Source organism: Heloderma suspectum, chromosome 2, assembly GCF_057233095.1.
Source record: "Heloderma suspectum isolate Gila_16-S chromosome 2, 16-S_ref, whole genome shotgun sequence".
NCBI lineage: Eukaryota > Metazoa > Chordata > Lepidosauria > Squamata > Helodermatidae > Heloderma > Heloderma suspectum.
In genome coordinates, this window is record NC_139459.1 from 265,737,122 (window position 1) to 265,760,128 (window position 23,007).

The 23,007-nt window shown below is 43.3% G+C and overlaps 2 protein-coding genes across 3 annotated transcripts; one reads left to right on the top strand and one right to left on the bottom strand.

Annotated features, from left to right (window-relative positions):
• Window positions 1-1,884: 1,884 nt before the first annotated feature.
• Window positions 1,885-14,816, top strand: SQSTM1 (sequestosome 1). Of its 2 annotated transcripts, XM_084839131.1 has the most exons (9): window positions 1,885-2,191; window positions 4,336-4,431; window positions 7,404-7,639; window positions 7,758-7,914; window positions 8,163-8,252; window positions 9,155-9,393; window positions 10,195-10,402; window positions 11,161-11,530; window positions 12,688-14,816. In XM_084839131.1, the coding sequence occupies exons 1-8, from the start codon at window positions 2,008-2,010 to the stop codon at window positions 11,319-11,321; spliced, it is 1,371 nt and encodes a 456-aa protein (XP_084695257.1). In that variant the 5' UTR covers window positions 1,885-2,007; the 3' UTR covers window positions 11,322-11,530; window positions 12,688-14,816. The 2 variants fall into 2 exon arrangements, with proteins under 2 accessions (XP_084695257.1, XP_084695258.1); XM_084839132.1 differs by lacking the exon at window positions 12,688-14,816 and having other exon boundaries at window positions 8,166-8,252; window positions 11,161-11,485.
• MRNIP (MRN complex interacting protein) lies at window positions 11,683-21,799 on the bottom strand. Its single transcript, XM_084839133.1, has 7 exons — window positions 21,605-21,799; window positions 17,392-17,451; window positions 16,167-16,264; window positions 15,404-15,476; window positions 14,433-14,575; window positions 14,161-14,254; window positions 11,683-13,066 (listed from the first exon to the last, which is right to left on the bottom strand). Exons 1-7 carry the CDS (start codon window positions 21,662-21,664, stop codon window positions 12,515-12,517), a joined length of 1,080 nt encoding a protein of 359 aa, XP_084695259.1. The 5' UTR covers window positions 21,665-21,799; the 3' UTR covers window positions 11,683-12,514.
• Between the last annotated feature and the right edge of the window lie 1,208 nt (window positions 21,800-23,007).

Genomic DNA, 23,007 nt, shown 5'->3' on the forward strand with positions numbered 1-23,007 from the left:
TTGTTGGAAGCACCTTGAGAGTGCAAGTGTTTTATTTATTTAAAAATTTCTCACTCTTCATCCCATTCAAGTTTCAGGGCAGCATACAATTTAACGTTATCCCAACAATCCTATACATTGTTGGGATAATGAAGTAAGAAGTACTCAGAAGTAAGCCTGATTTAAGTCAATGAGGCTTACTTCCAGGTAAGTGGTGGGTTTACAGTGCAATCCTATTCATGTTTACTCAGAAGAAAGTCCCATTGTGTTCAATCCCTGTAATAGGAAGTGGGTTGTTTAGGACTACTGCCTCAGTTACTTGATAAGTATCAACAGGGGAGAGCTGTTGCATTCATGCCATTTGTAAGATTTCCATAATAACCTGAGTAGCCACTGCTGGAAACAGAAAGCTGAATCAAATTAACTTTTGGTTTGATCCAGCAAGGATCTTCTTCCCTTTCTTAAATTTATGGTATACAGGTGGAAGAAAAACCCAAGTTAGCATGACACATAAATATAAGGAATACATCTGGATAGTGGGCTAGAGGCAAAAGAATATTGCCTGCATTTCCTTGAATGCACACATACCAAAACACTGCTACTGTAACATTAAACAAGGGATAATTGTTTATTATAGTAAGAGAATCACCAATAATCCTTTAAGAGCCATACTGGATCAGGCCAAAATCCTGTCTAGTCCAGCATCCTGTGCACAGTGGCCAACCAGCTGCCTACTTAATGGGTTAGCATGACACAGTTTTGTTTAATGCAGGGGTGGGCAAAATGTAGTTTGGGATCTACTGGTAGTTCTCTGGGTGGCTTGCAGCATAACAACCCCCGGCTATTTAATAATAGCAACAACAGAAGTATTTTTCCCCATGTTAAGTAGGCTGCTTAAATGAAGAAAGCTTGGGGAGCAGGGAGAACAGATTTTTGAGTGAAAGGACTGCAAGTTCAGTTCTAATACTGACAACAAAAACTTGGTCTGGGCCATGTGCTCAGCGACACCCTGTTCCTTAATTTTAGTTGGTTTATGTCTGCCCTGAGCCCGTACTTTGCACCCGAGTCCAGCTGGTGGGCCTTGAGGGTCTATTAAACACAGTAGATCCTAGAAGCCTGAAGTCTGGCCGCTCCTGGCATAACGGATTCCAGTTCAGCAAAAAAAACCCACAACGCCTCTCGAGGGGTTTGCTGGCCATGGCAAACTTCTCCACGACCTCGATCAAACGTCTTAAGCATTGCCTGGGCTGGAAAGCCATCAGACTTTTCGGGGCCTACTTAATCTGTGCAGCCTCATACTGCCACGCAGTGAGTCAGCAAACCGGGGTGACATCAGGCGCCGAGGAGCAGGCGGGGCCACGGAAGGCAGCTCCGCCCAGGCGGCTTGCCGGGGCAGAGTTCACCCTGGTTTTGCAGAAGCCGTCCTCGGGCTGCCTGCTTACTTCGATGCCAGCCCGCGGCGGGTTTTCCGGGCGCCAGGAAATAAGAGAGCGCGGGCTCATGCTTACGTGCGGGCTCGAAAAGCCCCCCGCACGCCCCCCCCCGGCTGACAGAGCCCCGCTCCTTCCAAACCACACGAGGGCACAGAAAGGCTCATTCCCGTTGGGGCGGGGAGGGCGTATTGCAGCCATAGGGTTGCAATGGCGGCGGCCGGCCACCCCTCCCTCTCTCTCCAGAGCCCCCTTCAGGAGCTCTGCCCCCCTCCTCCCCCTCCTCCCCCCTCCCTTCTAGAAGCAGCCCTTCGGTGCAGGAGGCGGGGCGAGTCATCACGCGCTCCGCTTATTCATCATCGCTGCTGCTATTTCCCCCTTCTTCCTCCCCAACCTGGGCAGGGGTTTTCCCAGCCGCGGCCCGCCTCCTCCGCAGCACCGCCTATAAAGACGCCGGGGCGGGTTGCAAAGCGACAGGCAGCCCCGAGGCAGAGCGAGAGGAGCCGGTCCGGCGGAGGCGCTGCAGTTGTCGCGGTCAAGGCCGGCCTCCCGCTTTCGCGAGCCAATTCTTGCTGCGCCACTCGATCCAGCCGCCGCCATGGCTCCGCTGACGGTGAAGGCCTACCTGCTGGGCAAGGAGGAGGCGACCCGCGAGATCCGCCGCTTCGGCCTCGACTGGCCCGCCCGCTACCAGCCCATTCGGGACAAGGTCGCCGAGCTCTTCCAGGGCTTGCTTCGCAATGCCGCAGCCGCCACGGGCGCCTTTCAGATGTACTATAAGGGTGAGTTACGCAGAGCTCGGCTTAAAGCGGCGAGTGCGGCCCCAGTAGCAAAGGGGTCGCATTGTCCGCACGCCCCTTGAAAAAAAAATAAAGTGGTTTTCTCCAGCAGCAATACCTTGAACAGCAGCAGCCTGATAGGTAGCAACCTTGTAACCTTCCATCACTTATCAAGAAAACCCTCACCAGGTGGATTGCCACCTGTCAGGCAGTGGGTCAAGGTACTTCATGACAGTCAGAAATAGGGGTCTCTGTTTTAGTGAACTAGTGGAAATCTAAGTTTTTTCATGCAAGGTCTGGGGGTACTCTTTTTTTAAGGACCAAGGCTCTGTTCATCTGTTGCTGTGTAACAGGCAGCAGCTCAACAGGTGTAGGCTTTTCTGACGTGGTTGGGCAATGGGGAGCATTCGCCTGTTAAGTGTTTCTGCATCATGTAGCAGTTAAAGGTGCATAAAAACAGTGGCAAAACTAGCAAGGTATTCTGTGCTAACTAATCTTGAATAGTTATCACCCCAGTTCCGTATTCACTTAAACCAGTGTTCTGTCTCTTGAACTTTGTCTTCAAGTCTGCTTGGAAGCCACACACCTTTGTCTAGAAACCTTGCTTGCTAGTGGAGGCTGGCAGTGGCCATTGATATGAAAAGGCACTCTGCACATGTTCAGAGGTAATCTTGTCTCTTTGGCACAGCTCACAACTTCCAGAGTTGAGGCCTGGCACTAATGCATCTTACAGGCTAGGCCCTATTAAGCCCCAGTACAGGTAACATTTTCAATTCAAGTAAAGGAAGGAGTTGGGGTAGGGAGAAGAATCCACACGAAGTATTTCAGCTGTAATTATGGTCCCATTCACTCATACTTCTTGTCTCATGTTGCTGCAGCATGCATATTAATATAAGAAATGTGTAGGTGAGCCCAATTGTTTACAACCTTCCCTTCTGATCATTGCCTGGAAGGGAAGGTGATAATCTAGAAAGGTTGCATGCAGCTGGCCCCATCCATGCATTTCTGGTGTTCATAGGCATAGTTTAGTGTAGATAGGAAAGCATGCAGCTTTCTGAGCACCAATTTGGGGAAAACCTGAACATTTCCCTGGATGATCTTCACTAGTGATTAATCCCATGCCCCAAATTGCACATTTTTACTTATAAGTTAATTTAGAATAAGTGTCATTGCTTGATTCTATGCATTGATGACTTGCAAGCCAACTGTAAATGTTTGTTTTGGCATGTTTGTACACTTACGCATAGACAATAACACTTGTACATTGTAGCAACAGATTCTACTGAGTTACATGAACCCTGTAAGTCCTGCACATTTTTCAGTGGAAGCTTTCAAAACAAAAGTCACTCTTGGATCAACGTTCTCAAGAATGTGACAGGGAGGGATGCATTGTGCATTGCGCAGTTTAAGAGGCTGACATCTGAGTGTTGTTTACAGAAAGGAACTTTGCAATGTCTGCTCTTAATCTGGAAAAGCAGAAAGCAAAGATACCAATTGTTGTTACACCCGTTTGCCACTTAATGTGTATTGTTTTCAGTTTTGCCTCAGGATCACAGCTGACTTGCATAGGCTTATTTGCACAACTGGCAATGCCAGCTGCTTTTGTGGTGCTCTTGAAATGGAAATCCTGTGAATGTAGCTCGCCATTAAATGAAAAATGGAGGGGAGTTCTCATGTTAAAAAGCAGTTTACAAAAAGTCTCTATTCTATTGCTGCTTTCTGTAACAGTTCTCTTTAATAGTTTTGCATAATTCACCTCTTAAAGCTTCAGTACAGATTTACTAGAGATTAGCTTTTGTTGTTGTCATGATAGAAAAATAACTTGATTGGTACCTGTATACTTCTTTCAGTGGAAGGTTACATTGATTTTATCTGAGTACTATCTAGCTAGTGTTATGTCATGCACTCTGAAGTTTATTTACCTTTAAATGTTAATTTAAGTGACTGAATAAAGCTGTACAGCTATTCCCTATACTAATATTGCCTACTCAATCACACAGCATATCCCACGTACAGCATGTTAAGATTCAGCACAATGTTTTCTGCTGCCCTATTAATAGCTGCTTAAATGGTACACTATTTCAGAAATTTCAGGCTAAGGCTGTATATTCCTTCTGTCAAAATGAGTTGTTATTGTTTTCTTTCAGATGAAGATGGAGATATGGTTGCTTTTTCCAGTGATGAAGAACTGAAGCTGGCCCTACCCTGTGCGAAAGATGGCATTTTTCGTGTTTATGTTAAAGGTAACCTCGATTCTCTTGAGCCAGCTTGGTGTTCTCTTGATCAGTTTTGGCAGCTGCTGTGCTGTAATGCAGGGGTGGGCAGAAGTCAGATCTCCAGATGTGTTGGACTTCCTGCCGGCATGGCCAGTGGTCAGGAATGCTGGGAGTTGAAGTCCAAAAATCTGGAGATCTGCCTTCTGCCCACCCTTGCTGTAATGCATTCTTGACTATGCCTGAGCAGTTAGAATTGGTCTAAAAGAATGAACCTTCACTTCACATCTCAGAAACTGCTTTCAGAAGCTAGCTCCAGAAGAATAGCCACTGCAAGAAAGATAACTTGAGGTTAAGGAGAGAAACTGAAGGACGCTACAAACAGTGGTGTATATGGACTTAAATTGCAATGGCAAAAATCTTGGCAACTGGGAAGTCTTCCATGGCCAGTACAAGAGTGGCTTTTTTGCCATTGCAGTTTAAATATAAGGCACTAAACTAATGCTAGCAATGCAGGTATAGTTGCAATGCAGCAGCAGCAGTCTGAAGTGGTACAGCCCAGAAACTAGGCCAAAGAAAAATTTTGCCTGTCCTCAGAAACTATAGTAGTGTGTCATTTTGAGGAAATGTAAGAAGAAACAATATTACTGATCCAAAGATGATACAATCTTGTATTCTTTCCCACTATCCTGAAGTTGTCCTCCTTTCCACCCCATGTTGAATCCCAAGGGGCTTTGAAATACCTCATATTAAGTTGTTATGTAGCAATGGGGAAGAAGGGGACTGCAGTTCAGGATAGCGTGCAGGGAAGTCCTACTATATATACGCAAACCCAAACATTGGCCCTAACAGAGAGTCCTACTGGACATGTGTTGGCATTTTCATGCTAGATTTCTGCAAGAAACAAGATATTGCCAGGCTCATAGGCAAAGGCGAGTAGCCTCTATAATCTTCTGTTAGTATTTGTCGTAGCATTCATTTCTAACTTTCCTTAATATCAGAATAGTGGTTTTAAAATCTGAAATCAAAAATAATGTTTATATCCAATCTCTGAACATCTATGTCTTACACATGCTTAAATCTGAAGACTGGGCATAGGACTAGTTTGTGTAACCCTGTGTTTATCGTTATTACAGGTACAATTCCTACCACAGCTATCATTTGCTAATTCTACCTTTGCACTATGTGTACTTTGCCCAGCAGTATGCTCTTATAGAAGTCTGTCTGGTGATAAAGTTCCATACTGGAAATGTAAACCCACCTCTCCAAACCTTTTATTTGGACCAACCAAAAATCACAAAATACTGTACAGCAGGGGTTGGGCAACTTGTAGGTCAAAATATCTGGAGGGCCACAACTCCCATAATCCATCACCATTGGCTATGCTAGCAAAGGCTGATGGGAGTTGTAGGCCAAAACATCTGGAGGGCCACAAGTTGCCCATCCCTGGTATATAGGCTCTTGAGTTCATCAGAACTCAGGTTGGATGTTAAAGCAAAAAGTAGGGAGCAGGGGAGAAGAGAGGAATGTTGCTACCTATGAGAGAAGCCCGAGTCTGCCGTTAAGTCTTAAGATGGAATGGAGGAGTGTTTTGCAGACTAAGTAGGATAGACTCTGCCTGATGTGCAATATATATATCTTGGGATGCAGTAAGCCATTCTGTGAAAGTGAAGCAGTGGCTGCTCTGCTTTGGAATACGCAAAAGCCAGCAGTCAAGCAAATCTGTCTCTGCCACTAACTGGAATTAATGGATCCTTTGTCTACTGGTAGAAACTGTACTAAGGCTGACATTTGAAGAGAAATCCTGCCAATTGAAAATTAGTTTGCAGGTCTGACTTGATAGAAAAAGAAAGCTATGGTTACTCAGAAAAAACATATCCTATGTAAGCAGGGCTGACAACTTTAAGAAAATGATGCTTCAGTCATCTTTTCCAGAATGTCTTACTTAAGCAAATGTTTAATTTTTGCTATTAAGCATAGTCCAGCACTTTAAAACACACAAGTTTTGGAAATTAATGCATAAAACTTTGATGTATTTAGATGTAATTATAATCAAAACCATGACTGTCCCTGCAGAGAGGAAGGTCTGCTCACAGAGGCCCTCCCTGGCGCTATGGATGTCCCGCTAGTGGTGTTGAAAATGGGGAAGTTTGGGGATGTCACAATAACTGGAGATCCACAGGATCCTAGACCTCCTTGTTCTGCTGATATGCCCATAATGGACTTGGAAAGTACACCAGCCCAAGAGCTGATGTAGTAAATGTCCTCCCTTTGGAAACAATGGGTGGGGTGGGGAGAAAAGGCCTCCTCTCCCTTCTGCCTTGGCTAACATGAGCTGACAGGACCTAGGAAGTGGCAGTTCCATCTGCCCAGGACCTCCATAGACCCCCCCAGGATTGCTCTGTAAGGTTGCAGTCCTGTACCTATTTACCTGGGAATATGCCCCATTGAACTCAACAGGACTTGCTTTTGAATAGATATGCATAAGATTGCATTGCAAGTCCACTTCATTGGATATTTGACCCTAATTAAATATTTACTTACTTTTTGCTATTGGGAAAAACTTCCCTGATTTTTATACAGTACATGAAACTATCATAACATACATTTAGTAAACAAAACTAAAGTTATAATGATAAATGTCTGTTAATTTTTTGTTGTTGTTCAGTCGTGTCTGACTACATTGCTGATCTATACCTCAGCTCTAACTTCTCTAAAGGCTATTATGAGAAGTCATTTAGCTCGCTTCTGAAGCAAAACAAAGACAGGAGTGAGGATGAGGCGAGATAAAACATAGAATCATAGAATAGTAGGGTTGGAAGGGGCCTACAAGACCATCGAGTCCAACCCCCTGCTCAGTGCAGGAATCCAAGTCATGTAGTCTTCCATTGTATGCTGTCCTTTTACTATTGTCTCGTCTCGTCTTCCTACTTGGAATAATTTAATACTGAGTATTCAGTGCTGGCAGTAGTTGAGCAACAATTTATATTTGTGTCCTTCAGAGAAAAAGGAACTTAAACGTGAACATCTGCACCGCCAGTCCTGCAGCCAGGAGCGTCCTCCAAATGTGGTGCATCCCAATGTGATCTGCGATGGCTGTGATGGCCCAGTTGTGGGTGCCAGGTTCAAATGCACGGTTTGTCCAGACTATGACCTGTGCAGTACTTGTGAGGGAAAAGGTACTCATAAGGAACACAACATGATCATGTTTCCAAGTCCACTGTTCCACCCACTTGAGGCGAGTATTATGAGGAAAAGGCAGCTGTAGAAAGGTGGCTGTAATGATCTTGCCGAAGACAAACTGCAGCTATTTTAAAGCAACAGCCATCTTGCAACATATTTCTTTTACTCTTTAGTGGCTTCCACGAGGTCGTTGGCTTCGTAAGATGAAACATGGTGTTACACCCCTTGCATGGCTGCAGGCCTGGGGACAATCATGTCCTGCTCGCCAGTGCCAAAACTCTGGCCAGGCACAAGCTAGTACCACTCTGCAGAATGCTGCTCCTGAGCAAGGTAAGAGTTTAGGTTTCTGATAACTAGGATGCTGGTTGCAAATGGAAAATAAACGAGAATGACATCCTGGCATCGTTCTAAGCGCATTGCTTGGAAATGGCATGGTTTCAAAAGAACTTGCTTTTAATGTGTTTAAGATCTCATCTAAGGAATGCTCCACTGAATTATAATTAAGAAGCAAGGTGTGCATGAATACTTGCCTTGAACTTTACTTTCCCTCTTATTTTTTATTTTTTTTTCCTTTCTAGAAGAAGCCTCTAGCAATCAGTCTCAGGATCCCAATGTCACCTTTCTGAAGAATGTTGGAGAAAGTGTTGCTGCACTCCTGAGTCCACTTGGTAAGCTGTTGCTTGTACTTGGCTATTGTCTTCGTGCTCTGCTTATTATGGGCTTCCCAGAAGCATTTGGTAGACTAGATGAACTTTTCATGGTTTGATCAGCAGGGCTGCTCTTTAGTTGCTCTCCCCCTCTGGTAAAGGGATAAGTACTACTTGCAGTAATGTTATAGTAATATTTCTGTGGTTAGGCTTTTTACATCCTAGAAATAATGTTCCATCTATGACTCGTCTTCTCAAATACTAGTATTGTCATAAACCAGTGATAGTGTAGTGAAGGCAAAAGTGGGCTTCTACTCACCTATTTTAATTGGTGCATCCTTTGCATGATAAACTGACAGTACTTCAAATATGCTATGACTATACTATGCAAAGGAAGGTTATAAATACTGGAAGCTCCTACAGAGCAATGTGGGGTATGAGAAAGAAGGTGACACTGCAAGCTACAATCCACTTCAAGCAGGATACATGCCAAACACGTCAGCTAATCTGTAGTGTTATCCAACTCTTATGTAAACAAGGTATCCTTTTTCACATTTTCCCAAATGATTGCTGAGTGGGAACACATAGTTTCTACCCCTAGGTCCTTGACAAGGTTATGGGAGAGCTACTTTTGTCCGATGTTCAGCATGGCAAACCATTTATTTAAAATACTTTTATGCCACCTTTCATGTTTAACATATCCAGGTGGTTTACAATGCTAAAACTATAGTGCAAATATAAATTAGGCTATAACCATCAGTTATACAATAAAATCAGAAGCCATGAATTAAAAAAAAACATAGAATAGAAAAACACATCCAAGCAGTCTATACTCAAGTCCCTAGGAATGAGAACCTGTAAACAGAAATTTATACATCTTTAAAAGTGGCCACCAACTTCCACCTCTCATACTGCTTTTCTAGGCATTGAAGTTGATATTGATGTGGAACATGAGGGTCAAAGAAGTAAAGTGTCACCCACACAACCTAGCTCTGAGACGAGCAGTTCCAAACCTAGCAGCTCTGGTGACCAGACCAAGCCAGAAGGAAGAACCAAAGATGAACCAGCTTCAGATGCTGGAGATGCTCTTACAGACCAGATGCAGGAGATGATGGTATATTCTCCCCCTACACAGATGGAAGAGGACAGCCTTTTGTCACAGGTACAAGAACTGCCAGTTCTGAATGTGCATCCAGTGGTGTAATGATATATGCGTTGTTCAGCTTACGCCGGTCACTAAGACTAATACAGAAGCTTCTTTGTACTAATGTTTTGTTACACAAGCTTTTGTTTTAATATGCAAGAGAGTAGTAACTTTAGAAATGGTGTTGAATACTGGTAATGTTTGAGAGGGAAAATGGAATAGCTTATTCAAACAACTCTTGACTTGGATTCCTGCATTGAGCAGGGGGTTGGACTCGAGGGCCGTGTGGGCCCCTTCCAACCCTACTATTCTATGATTCTATGAACTCTAATTTATTAGCAAAGCATGCTTTGTTTTACTGCTCTTAAGCTTTTCATACTAGGCCTTGCATAGGCATAGTTTTGCTGAAGCCAAAACATTACACGACTAGAAACACATGATGGATATATTTAAAATAGTTAGAGCCTATAAGTGAGCAGAAGACTCCTGATAAATCTTCCAAAGAAATGAAGTGTGATTAAACGCATACATCACCATGTATAGTAAGGTTCCTGTTTTAATTGTTTATATGTATGCAGCTAAAATGTGGCTGCTAATATTGCATCTGAAGTGTTTTCTTGGGTATCTAATGCATGCTGCTAGGATTGACCACATCTGCTGTGGTATATACTGCTTAAGGTTCTCTGCTTCCCTCACCTTTGTACTGGGAGGCTGAAAAGTTACCGAACACTACTGGCTGTAACTGTGCATGATTCAAGTAAACAATTTCATTAGGTGCCACTTTGTTAACTAGTACATTGTATATTTGTGCACTCCCAGGAGCCAGGTGAATCCAGTAGTAGTTCAGCAGGAGATGAGGACTGGACCCATTTATCTCCAAAGGAAGTAGATCCTTCAACTGGTGAACTGCAGTCCTTACAAATACCAGAGACAGACAGTCCAAGCTCTCTGAATCCAACTGAAGCTCCTGCTAACACTGGACCAACAGGATTGCGAGAGGCTGCCCTTTACCCTCATCTTCCACCAGGTAGGAAGCGCTTGGAAGGCTGCACACAATTCTGCCATGACAGCCAAGGCTGTTTTACATGTTGAATACCTAGGCCAGCCTTCCCTAACTTAGTGCCCTCCAGATGTTTTAGACTACCACTCCCATTGTCACTAACCATCGGTCATGCTAGCGGAGGCTGATGGGGCCTGTAGTCCAAAACATCTGGAGGGTGCCAGGTTGGAGAAAGCTGACTAGGCAAATAAGTCTTTGTCTGGTGCTGGGAAGACAACAAAGTTGGTGCCAGGTACATTTCATATATAGGGTACTTAAGTGTAGGTGACTTGTAAAGAGGCCCGTCATGAAGATCATAAAGTTTGTGTGGACTCATATTGTAGAAGGTAGTCAAGTCCCAAGCTGTCCATGGCTTTGGTAACAAGCAGCACTTGTTGCCAAGCCCACTGCAGAATGGAGTTTTGTTAATACCGTTGTTAGGTAAGAAATCTGTTTCTACCCATCAGAACGGGAAGGACCGTTGCCTAATGTCTGCCTCAGCGTTTGGACCATTCTGCCACCTTTCCTTATAGAGCTTGTAAGAGTCAGATTTTGTAGAGTGTAGTAATCTTGGGTATAGGCAACTGCCCACACGGTATTATGTGAATAGCTTTCTTCTAGAAGAAGAAGTAGCCCTGGACAGCCAGTAAATGGTCACTCCAGCTGTGGAGTTGCATAGGGAGCCCCTTTGCCTACAGTTCTTTCTAGACAAGGGCATAACAGATTCAAATTCTATATATTTACAGAAGCAGACCCCCGTCTGATTGAATCCTTGTCCCAGATGCTGTCTATGGGATTTTCTGATGAAGGAGGCTGGCTCACTCATCTGTTGCATTCCAAGAACTATGACATCGGAGCAGCGCTGGATACTATCCAGTATGCCAAGCACTCATCAGCTTCAAAATAGCATCTGCACAACTCATAATTCTAAAAAAAAAGAAGTTAAAGTTGCTTCTTCTATGTAGCCTACTTTTTATATATCTTTCTCCCTCTCACTGCAACAAGCTGACTGTATTTCCATATTCAGTTCATACTTTAAGAATAAAGGTTCATACTAACTTTTCCAACTTACACTACTGCATTATCTGCTTTGTCATACTCCAAGTAAGGTACATGGTAAGTGCTAATATTTACATAATGGGCAAAACTACAGGGGAAGTTGTGCCAGCTGGTGTGTTATTTATCTTCAAGGGTAATAAGTGTGCTGTGAACTTTGCAGTAAAAGTACAGGTTTTAGAACTCAGCTCAAAGGTATTTTGCTTTCACAAATCTGAAAGTATCTGATATCTTCTATAGTCAGTTACTGTACTTAGCCCATATGCAGTTTTGCATGCAAGGTCATGGATTATAATGACCACAGCTCCCCTCTTTGGATAAAGCTGCCCTAATCATGAGTAGAGGGCAAAAAGAAGCACTGACTTTCTTCATGCAGTGACACTAGTCGCTTTGCTACAGCTGGGCTTAGATGATCAGGAATCTAGTTAGTGTATTATCTTCTGGGATCAACCAACACAGGTTACAAAACATTCAAAACATAAAAACCGTAATCAAGTACATTCATAGGAAGAGATTAAAACCTGTAACAATGATTTAAAAAGCCAAGTTAAAAGGAGGTATTGACTCCCTTCTGAAACACAGAGAGAATGGGGACCACTCATAACTCCAGAGGGAGTGCATTCCAGTTGAGGAGGGCAGTTTCAACAGCTCCAGAGCCAGCACCCCCGTTTACCCCACTGACTATGACTAATTTAAAGAAAATAGGGGCAAGGAGTAGATTATTTGCTTTTGTACGAGGGAAAACCCCAAACCACAAACAATTTGAGATTTAGCAAACCTAGAAATGGCCTATAGCAAGTACAGTAGGACTAAACATTGGCCATTTAGTGTATTGTATTGCTGCTTTGTCCGTCTCAGAGACACACTCCACCTTCCCCCATAAATGGCAAACTACATCATATATTCCATGCCCAGACAACAGCAGCACTTCAGTACAACCCCCTTTTATTATTATACAACTTATATCACAAGGTAAGCTTAAAGACAGGTCACAGTATTTAACAAAGATTCTTCTACAACCCAGCTGTGAGAAGAAGTAGAGCTTTAAATATAATCGTCAAAATCATCTCCTGTAGAAAAAAGGTTTCTGTACAGCTTTTTTGAATTAGAGATAGCAAGAGGACTTGCCAGAGGAAGGGAGATAGACTGTTCAGGCACTCTTTCTTGAAGATGATGAGCACTAGCCAGAGCTGAAGCATGTTTGCTTCTTCCCATAGGTATATTGGCTACTGTGCTATCATCAGTGATGGAATCCTGGTGCACGCTATCAGATGGGATGGATCCACTCTGCTGTGTTGTATGATGCCAGTTACAACTGATATTGAAGGAGGTGGCTGTCCTCTTATCGCTTGCACCTGCAGCAGGTGTTTGGACTAGCATCCCCTGCCTCTCTTGCGTCATAACAGTTGTGGTACCACTATTACAACTCTTACCAGATAAAAGGAATTTCCCCCATTTGGAAAGTCCAGCACCTCTTGTCCCTGGATCTTTGTTCTCTCTGTGTACCACGTGCTCTTCAACAGCAGGCATCGTCATACTTTTACATGTTGCCTGTCCACAGCTTTTTATACCCATCGTGTCTGAATTTCTTCTGTTCTATAATAAAATACAGGAAATAATCAGCCATGCCAGACTACAAATGGGTATAATCCTGAGACCTTTTCTTGCTTTTCATTTATCCTAATACACCTGGAGGTTTTTTGCACTGCAGCACACTTTGTTCTTGCTCTCTGGATGTTTAACACACTGATCTGGATTGCATGGGTTGATCTGTTAGAAGATGAAGGGCTGATAGGAAGGTGCTCAACCGTTCCGCACATAAATAACAGGCACCAACATGCAGCCACAAATGGTGGTTCTGAGTTCAGATGACCAAATATGTCAGCCTGTCCTATTCACCGACAGGACTCTTTTCCACAATATTTTTTAGCAGCAAGGGTAATCAGCTACCAAGTTAACCCACAGTGAACCTAGATCTAATCTACAGGCCACTGGTATTAACAAAAGCAGGTTAGACATTTAATATAGATTTTACTAGTCATACTTACCAAAGTTAAAATCAAGACAGAACAAAAATATCTTCATAAAATACTGAAGTCAAGTGTGGTGCTTCTATTAAGCTGATTAATTCAACTCTTCCATAGTAAGGTCAGCGCTGCATCCCATACAGACGGATGCTAACTATGGTGAGAAAGGTGTTAGTCGTGGAGTAGAGACTCTCTGGGTGCAACCCTATGCATGTTTAGACAGAAAGAAGCCCTGTAATTCCCAGCATGCTGCAGTCAGCATGTCTGGCTAGAGGAATGCTGGGAGTGGTAGGACTTCTTTCTGTCTAAACATGCATAGGATTGCACCCTTATGCTGTCTGGATACCACGGTAGTGGGCCTATGAAGGTTAAGTAACACACTGGCACGGAGCATGCTATAGCTGATTTGTAGAAGAGAGGTAACAGACTTGGGTTATGTCTGAACACTAAAATGTGCCCTGTGGAGTATCTTGAAAATCTATTCCAAAGGCACATTTTAGTGCTGCCTTTGTGGTTGGATAATTTAAGCTCTTCATTTGGCAGGGTACTTTGAACAGAGCTATGCTAGTTATGCAGACTGGTTCTTATGACATTAAAAATACATGAAGGGGGCCCATACTACTACAAAATATGAAGTACTTGCCCTCCTAGGAAAAACAATACCTCAGAACTTTTGACATCCTTTGCAAATCCAGGAACTCTCATTTCCTCAGACCTCCAGGCATCACTAGTGTATAACCTGGCCTTCTTATGCTTCCTAGCAGGCACAACAAATATCAAAGAGAGGCCAGTCAATTCACGCAGAACACCATGGAGGGAAAAAAGTAACTCTTAGATTAGTTTTGTTATTCCAATATACTAGCATTCTTCTGACACATTCACCAAAAAGCACACCATTAGTTACTACATAGAAATTATAGGAAACTACATACTACCTTGAATGTTCCACCACATTTCTCTTGGAACAGTAGGTCTGCTTTTCTGTAGACACCATTACTTCCCCTGTGTCTTCATTCTCTTGCTCATCACACGTTTCATCCAGATATTTAGTCCAGCGGCTGACCAAATCTACATTTTTCTGTTGTAAAATTATGGAATGTTTCAGAGAGCTATGACTACCTCTAAACGTTAGAATAACTGTTCTGTTGCTTTAATAATCTGTTTTCATAATAGTGAGAAACCTGAATATGTAGGGCTGCGTGTTGTTGTTATTACTACTAAAGGTCTGTATCCAGGTAATCCAAAGTTCTGTGCCAAGAAAAGCCAAATTCTGTGACATGTATAAATTATATAAATAAACTTATTCTGGTTTTGCTGAATATCTTACTCAGCACTCTGCTCATTCCAAGATTTCAACAGGTGCTGCCTGAATGCATTCAAGCCTATCTTCATACCCTAAGGGCTAGAAGTGACAGTAGGTATTTTCAGAGAGGTTAATTTTTTGGCCACATTCCACTCTTTTTCTGTGCTCTTGTGGAACCATGACCTATACACGAGCCTGTTTATATGCAATTTGCTTCAGCAGAAACAAAGGTTGCCCAATGTCAGATGGGAATATGGTCCTTACTTAACTAAACAAATGGATAATTTAGTTCATTAAGTAATTGCATATAGATATATCCTGAGACCTGAGTATCCAGGAGATCTTCCTCCCAGCTGAATGCACACCAACTGCCCACTCATAGGCTCAGTTCCTACACAGTCCCTTAAATTTTCAAAGTAAGTTAGAATGCTGTCCACTAAGCTCTCATCATCCCCTTTACTTGATTTAGGGTGCAATCCTATGCATGTTTAGGCAGAAAAAATGTGTTACAACTTCCAGGATTCCCCAGCTAGCAAAGGCTTATGACAGGCTGTCTTCACTTTTGGCTTTGAAATGTTATTTACATAATCCAAAGGGGCTTACCTGCCAGCCCAATTTCTCTTCCAAGTTAAGCACTACGTTTTCATCACCTCTCTCTATTGGTTCTTCTACACATCTAAACACAAATCAATGTATTCAAAGTTTAACAGCTATATAATTGTGTGTGTGTTTTGTGTCCACCCATGCATTGAAAGGTGAGCATCAGCTGCAAAGAATCAGGTGAGGAGCAGGTAAAATAAATGAGTTCAAATTAGGAAACAGAAGACTAATACACACACTGAACATCTGGAAAATCCAACTATTGGGCTTGTGTTTTTAACGAGGGAAACAAAGGAAATCTGTTTGATACATGTAATAAAAAGTGTTCACATTGAGATGGTGTGCATAAATTGTGCTAGACAAGACACTGCCTCTAATTTCAACAGAACTTCCTTGCTGCAAACAAATGAGTTTAGGGTGCTGGCCTAAAGGAACATCCAGAATGCTAGTCAACAGTTTCACTCCTCCAGCACAAAGGAATTATTTGTCTGCAGGAACAGAGACTTATTATCAGATGTTGAACCTACTTCCATAGAAGCTAAACAAAGCTTTCTCAGTGTCAGTTTTCTGCTCTTTCCTCTAGATGCTACAAGGAATATGGATAAGTTTGCCAATATATATTGGAATTAACTAAGTCAGAGCTGCATCATTACATTAAATCATTGCGCTACAAAAATGATGTAGAGTGGCTGCACATTTTAAATTAAAATACATTATGTTTAATTTATAAGACACATAAAAGAACAGTAAACAGTTAATACCATACCCAGGGAAGTTCGCAGGTGCCTGTTCTACGTCGCCTTGCAGCAAGTTTAGTTTTTGCACATGGCGCCTGCAATCAGATCCAGAACCCTCGCCAAAAACCTAAAAAAGTGGAAGTTTCATTAAAACTATTCCCTCCACAGTTCTTTAATGCTATCTTGGCAAATGAACAGTATCATAATGACATATAAGTGGCCCTTGTTCCAGGGACATTCTTTTGAGATCATATTCTATTTCTTGTCAATCTAAAATGCATACAACTTCTTGCTTTTGTTTTTAAATGTGCAGTTTAGGTTTGATTACAACTTTATACTGGAGGAATGCAGGCCTGAAGTCCCCAATTTGGCAATATCTCCTATTGGCTCCACCCACTTTCCCCTATCCTGACACCAATCATTTCCTTGTTTCTCAGTTTTTGTGCAGTTTTTCCCCCTTTCTAAAACGTTGAAATGCCTCTTAGTTACGGGCATTAAGAGCTTTAAGCTAAAATATGCTGGTATTTTTGGTCCTATCCCTTTTGCCTTTGGCACCCCAATAGCTTCTCTGTAATTTGGCCCTCAAGCTGGAAAAGGCTCAACATCTCTGCCATTCTTGGACAAAGAATGTTATCCAGTTAGTTCTTAACATACTTTAGCCACAACATTGCTCAAATTATCAGAAATAATGAATAGTAGAGCTGTCTTCTTTCTTCAAAGGCGTGTTTTATAGTAGCTCTCCCTCAGTACTATATTAACCTGCAATTTCGATTATAATTTTTATAATTATCACATACTAAAATATCTGCTAGTTAAATATGTACTGTAAATAACAGAATCAGCTTTGGCTATTGGGCAGTACAGAAATGTAATAATAAATAATAAACATTCCACTGCTTAGCCCCCCCTCCCTTTAACGTGCCCCTCTCCAAATTATCGGAGAAAATTCATACTGCAAATTAAGGAGAGGAGCTAATTCTCCACCACTATTTCGGTTTTGGAAAAGATAATGGGGGGGAGATTTCTAAAAGTATAACTCCACAATACTATACATGTCTACTCAGAAGTAAGTCCCACACCAATTTTATTTTTTTTAAATTATTTTTAGGCTGCCTTTAAGGGTCTCAATTGAACTTACTCCCAGCGAAGCATGTATAGGATGGCAAGTTGAGCCACCAAGGAAAAATAATCCTTCTAATAAAAACCTATCTGACTGACAGTATTGACCTGAATAAAGGAACTCTCAGTACCTACCTTCAGAATTGACTGCTTTTCATCACATATTTTGCAACTCCATTTTTTACTCTTTTTAACCTAAGACAGAATTACATGTATAAGTTATCAGTTATCTTCACATTCACTGTCCATGTTTATTTAAGTGTTCACCAATTTTCAATGACAGCTGAAGATGTATATGAAGGGGCCCAAGATCAGCTCTAATACTACAGTCAGAGTTGTGTGTACTCTGCACTTATACTAGAATTCCGCACCAAGAAGATCAGAATTCTGCAAACTGTCTGAATAATGTATTTAAAGATGTTTCATGCCAAAGTGTATGCTACATGAAAGGAAAACAAAAACTGGGGTCTCTGCACAACTGCTCCACAGTCACTGCTCCAAAAAGGAGCAGTGAAAAGCATTGGGGCAGGGCAGGGGGAGTTAATACCTCCCTTTCTTGAGTAGCTGGAGACTCAGGGAAGTGCTGAAAGCGTGGAGGACACTGAGAAGTGTCAGTCCATCACTTAAAAGCAAGAGGATCACATTGCCGGGGGGGGGGGGGAGAGATACTGTCCCCCTCCTTTTGGTGCACTTACTTCATCCCCCCCCCCTCATTTTCAGTGCTTCTGAATTGCTCTACTGGGTCCCTCTTTTCTCTTCCTATTTTTTCTCCCTGGTCCTTTGCAACTGTGTGCAGATTAGCCTACATGCAGCCTTGCCTTGTCAATTTCCTTGTATTTTATCCACTCCACTTCACCACTCCCTTGACAGCAGAAACAAGCAAGGAAACTGACTAGCCAAGGCTCCACATATCAGACAGCCTAAGTCATGCAAGACCGACAAAAAAAAAAATTGTGATCCCATTTACACATTTTTGAGGCACTTTTTTTTTTAAGATGGGGAACAAAAAGGGGTGGTGATCGGAGTGGGGAGGGAGCCAAGAAGAGGAGACAAGATGGGTTCTGTCACAAAGGCACCCGGGATACATGCCAGAGCTGGCTGGAAGACTGAGGGGGAAGGAGGGAAGAAGAGGCCATGGCAAGCCCGATTGTCTGTCAGGCGTCCCATGGGTTGGTCTGTGAACAACCAACCCACTATTGCTTATTCGCAGAGTGGCTTAGCATGTTGTGCAAACCTGCCTGCTAATGCCCCAGTCACTGCTGACCACATTTAGCCTGTTTTCCCTTTTTGGTCAAAGCACGTAGCATGGAAGTGTGGTCTCACATGCAACGGAACGATCCCTGTGTTATCAAAAGCACACAGTCAAACCCCACCTTGACACACTTTATTAAGAGCAGGGATGGAGAGTTAAGTGATGAAAAAAGAAAAGAGGTAGAAAGTAAATTTTTGTTAATGCTTCCTAAATAAACTATGCTAGACAATCTTAAAGAATCTCAAACTTGCTTGCAAGGAACAAGGATCACCCATGATGTTCATACAGAGCAAGTTTTCCATATTTTCATATGGAATAATACCCTCTTTTTTAACCCTGAAAAATCAGGAGAGGGTTGGGGGAGGTGATCCTCCAATCTGCTATCATGTGGGCTTTGCACACTTATAGGATTTGTTGAAATGAGACAGGCACTTCATTCTCGAGCCTTTTGCCACACTGGTCAGACGAAGAGTTTGGGAGCATGCACACTAGGCACCACCTAAATACCAACTTGCATGAACCAGGGAAGTCATATGTACATTGTGTATGTGAGATCCTTTGTCCAGTAAGTATGACTCTTCTCCTGCCCAAGTGGTAGAAGAATCATGCAGATTGGGTAAATTGTGCATTTTGTTGTTGTTCAGTTGTGTCCGACTCTTCGTGACCCCATGGACCATAGCACGCCAGGCCTTCCTGTCCTGCGCTCTCTCCAGGAGCGTGCTCAAGTCCATATTCATTGCATCAGTGATGCTACCTAGCCATCTCATCCTCTGCCGTCCCCTTCTCCTTTTGCCTTCAGTTTTTCCCAGCATCAGGGTCTTTTCCAGAGTTTTCTCTTCGCATTAGGTGGCCAAAACATTTGAGCTTCAGCTTCTGTCCTTCCAATGAGCACTCAGGGTTGATTTCCTTTAGGATTGACTGATTTGACCTCCTTGCAGTCCAGGGGACTCGTAAGAGTCTTCTCCAGCACCACAGTTCGAAAGCATCAATTCTTTGGCGCTCAGCCTTCCTTATAGTCCAGCTCTCACAGCCATACGTTGCTACTGGGAAAACCATAGCTTTGACTAGACGGACCTTTGTCGGCAAGGTGATGTCTCTGCTTCTTACTATGCTGTCTAGGTTTGCCATAGCTTTCCTCCCAAGGAGCAAGCGTCTTTTAATTTCATGGCTACAGTCACCATAAATTTATACAGTCTATAAATTGTCCACATAGTGTATATATTTGTATATACAACTACGTGGCTCATAGAGGTGTTATTTCTAACACTCCTGAAGTCCTGGCCTAGGACCCACCACACAAAGGACAGTACTATGGGTCCAACTGTCTGAACTAAGCCTTAGTTTCAGAGTCTAGGAAGAAGCTGCACATGACCTAAGTTTCATCATGGATCAGAATTTTCACATTCATCTAAAGTTACTTTTGACATCTGCAATAGTTGGCACTGTTTGCTGTACTTCACTTGGCTAGGGTGCAACTTGTCAAGAAACAAGTCCCTTTATTTACTTCTAGTCTAAGGTGACGGGGCTTAAACTTGCTTGAAGTTGTTGTTCAGTCGTTCAGTCGTGTCCGACTCTTCGTGACCCCATGGACCATAGCATGCCAGGCCTTCCTGTCCTGCGCTCTCTCCCGGAGCGTGCTCAAGTTCATATTCATTGCATCCGTGATGCTATCTAGCCATCTCATCCTCTGCCGTCCCCTTCTCCTTTTGCCTTCAGTCTTTCCCAGCATCAGGGTCTTTTCCAGGGAGTTTTCTCTTCGCATTAGGTGGCCAAAATATTGGAGCTTCAGCTTCATTATCTGTCCTTCCAATGAGCACTCAGGGTTGATTTCCTTTAGGATGGACTGATTTGACCTCCTTGCAGTCCAGGGGACTCGTAAGAGTCTTCTCCAGCACCACAGTTCGAAAGCATCAATTCTTCGGCGCTCAGCCTTCCTTATAGTCCAGCTCTCACAGCCATACATTACTACTGGGAAAACCATAGCTTTGATTAGACGGACCTTTGTCGGCAAGGTGATGTCTCTGCTTCTTACTATGCTGTCTAGGTTGGCCATAGCTTTCCTCCCAAGGAGCAAGCGTCTTTTAATTTCATGGCTACAGTCACCGTCTGCGGTGATCTTGGAGCCCAAGAAAGTAAAATCTGTCACTGCTTGCATTTCTTCCCCTTCTATATGCCAGGAAGTTGACAGCCCTGGTATGTCTGAGATTAGTAGGTTAGTCTTGCTTGAAGACTAACCTACTAATCTCAGACATACCAGGGCTGTCAACTGCATTTATGCAGAAATGAAAAGCATGCCACACATGCTCAAAGACAGCCCTCTATGGACTCACCTGGTCACCACTAGGAACAAAGAATTCCATGCCAGGTGAGTGGGTGGGTTACAAGAAGATAAACAGAGCACTCCATCCATCTTCTCACCCAGCAGAGAAACCAAGCAGGAAGTCCCCTCCTTCTCACCCAGCACAGAAACACAGTGGGCTGTTGGAGGAGGGACAGAACTCCTCATCCCTTCCTCTTCCAGGCCAGAATAGGCTCATAACATTTTTTTTTTTTTGTCAGACTCGTAATTTCTGTGAGCGTATTTACAAAGCTGCTTAAAGGCCCTTTTTCCTCCTCCGTAACTCAGCCCCATTTCTGAAAAACAGGCTGGAGGACTACAATCTAAATTCCAGCAAATCCTGGTTCAGATTTGTTTTCCTAGGGCACTGGGATGCTGAGCAGGGATCCCAGTAGCCCTTGGTGTTGCTGTTTTGAAGAGCAGCTGCCCATGTGTTCAAAAGCTTCAGAGCCCTACAGAAATAATGGATGCCTTCTAAAGAGCCAATATTCCTTATTCCTTTATTACATAGGAACAGCACCAGTGCCTATTATTATTAGTATTAGTATTAACGTCTGGATGAAGTATTTCTGCTACCCCTCAAAGCCACTCACGGTGACATTTCACCGCCTCAGTCTAGGTCAGGCTCTGCTTCTAGCCCTCATGAGAATAACAAGACAGAGAGCAGCAGCTGCTGCTTTTTCCTCTTCCTCCTCCCCACCTCTGGCTCCAAAAGCCAATCCCCCAAGAAACTACAGCTTCGCCCCATATCGCCTCACCTGCTGGACTTGGAAGATGTGACAGGAATAGCACCTCAGCACCTGAAACTGCTGAGCCATCAGCGACTCTGCACGAGCCCCGGGCGTCCACCGCTGCTCACTCGCACTGCGCGGGAATTAGACGCCCCCGTCGTCGTAGTCCCCGCGCAAGCCACGCTCCGCATTCCCTCCAGCTTTCGCGGACTTCTTTACGGCAAAGCATTTGGCGGGAAGACGCCCAAGCAGGCTCCTCCCCCATTTCTTACGTCAGCCCCTTTTTATTGGCTAAACCGCGCACACGGTGCAGGCTCCCAGGGCGTGAAGCCGTGCATGTTTTGACGGGGAAAAAGTCCTCCAATCCCCAGCCAGCTGGAGCTGTGGGACTATTGCAGCCCAACTTTCCAAGTGAAGACGTGCACGAACTCATGGCCTGAGGAATGGGAAACATCCATAGAGCGAGAGCTGTTTTGTTAGCAGAATGGATCTCCTGGTTATTTTGGAAGCCTATGCAACGTTACTCCTACTTAGAGTAGACCCATTGACATGAATGGGACTTAAGTTGGACTAACATTGATTATGTAACCCACTCTCTGTCGTCGGAGTGGTAAGAATGACAGCTGCTTATCAAGATCCAGGATTTTATCGTTTCAAGGATTTAGCAGTACCCTGTCCTTCCCCCCACCAATACAACCAAAGAGAGAAGCTTGTGCTATTTCAAACGCAGGCCTTTTTGTGTGGGAAATATGTGAACTGGTTGAGTTTTTTTTTTTTAATTTAAAGATTGTCATGCAAAAGTTTCCTGTAGTAGTACGGGAGAAATAAACTGTTGTATATGATTATCCCCATTTTCAAGACATGAAAAGGTGAAGCTGAGAGATGTGCCCATTTTGGGGGGAGGTGTAAGAAGAAAGGGGAAACTAAGAGTGGTTATGGCATCTTCAATTTTATTGCTATTTAACCTGATATGTGGAGGCTGATGCTGAGAGAGAGTGGCTTATAATGCCAATCCTACAATGCAGTCCAGTATTATTCCCATATTGAAGCTTGGGAGAGTAGGGAGAAAGTGCTGAGGCTACATTATGCTAACCCTGTAATGAGTCCACAGTCTTGGGGTGCGAACCTGGGTTGAGGCAGAGTGACATAACAACACTGCTCTAAACACGTGCAAGCAGACATGCATTCTTAGCTCAACAAAAGACTATGAAAATTCCTAATTATATGGGAAACCAGGGGGCATGTTGCAGAGAGATAGCTATGTTAGTCTGTTGCAGCAAAACCAAGAAAGAACTAATTTATTATGGCATACGTTTTCGTGGCCCACAGTCCATTTCATCAGATAAATAAACTGCTATCCTCAGTTGGCAGATATACATAGAATCCCTTTAACTTAACACCTGTAGCAGGAGATAAATCTCTGGTCTCAA

Bases quoted from the DNA above. Each gene is read 5' to 3' on its own strand.
- SQSTM1 (XM_084839131.1), top strand. From the start codon at position 2,008: ATGGCTCCGCTGACGGTGAAGGCCTACCTGCTGGGCAAGGAGGAGGCG. The intron at 4,432-7,403 runs GTAACCTCGATT...TGTGTCCTTCAG, and splicing joins TTTTCGTGTTTATGTTAAAG to AGAAAAAGGAACTTAAACGT. The intron at 7,915-8,162 runs GTAAGAGTTTAG...TTTCCTTTCTAG, and splicing joins GAATGCTGCTCCTGAGCAAG to AAGAAGCCTCTAGCAATCAG.
- MRNIP (XM_084839133.1), bottom strand. From the start codon at position 21,664: ATGGCTCAGCAGTTTCAGGTGCTGAGGTGCTATTCCTGTCACATCTTC. The intron at 15,477-16,166 runs GTATGGTATTAA...ATTTGTGTTTAG, and splicing joins GCACCTGCGAACTTCCCTGG to ATGTGTAGAAGAACCAATAG. The intron at 14,255-14,432 runs GTAGTATGTAGT...TGTGCCTGCTAG, and splicing joins AATGTGGTGGAACATTCAAG to GAAGCATAAGAAGGCCAGGT.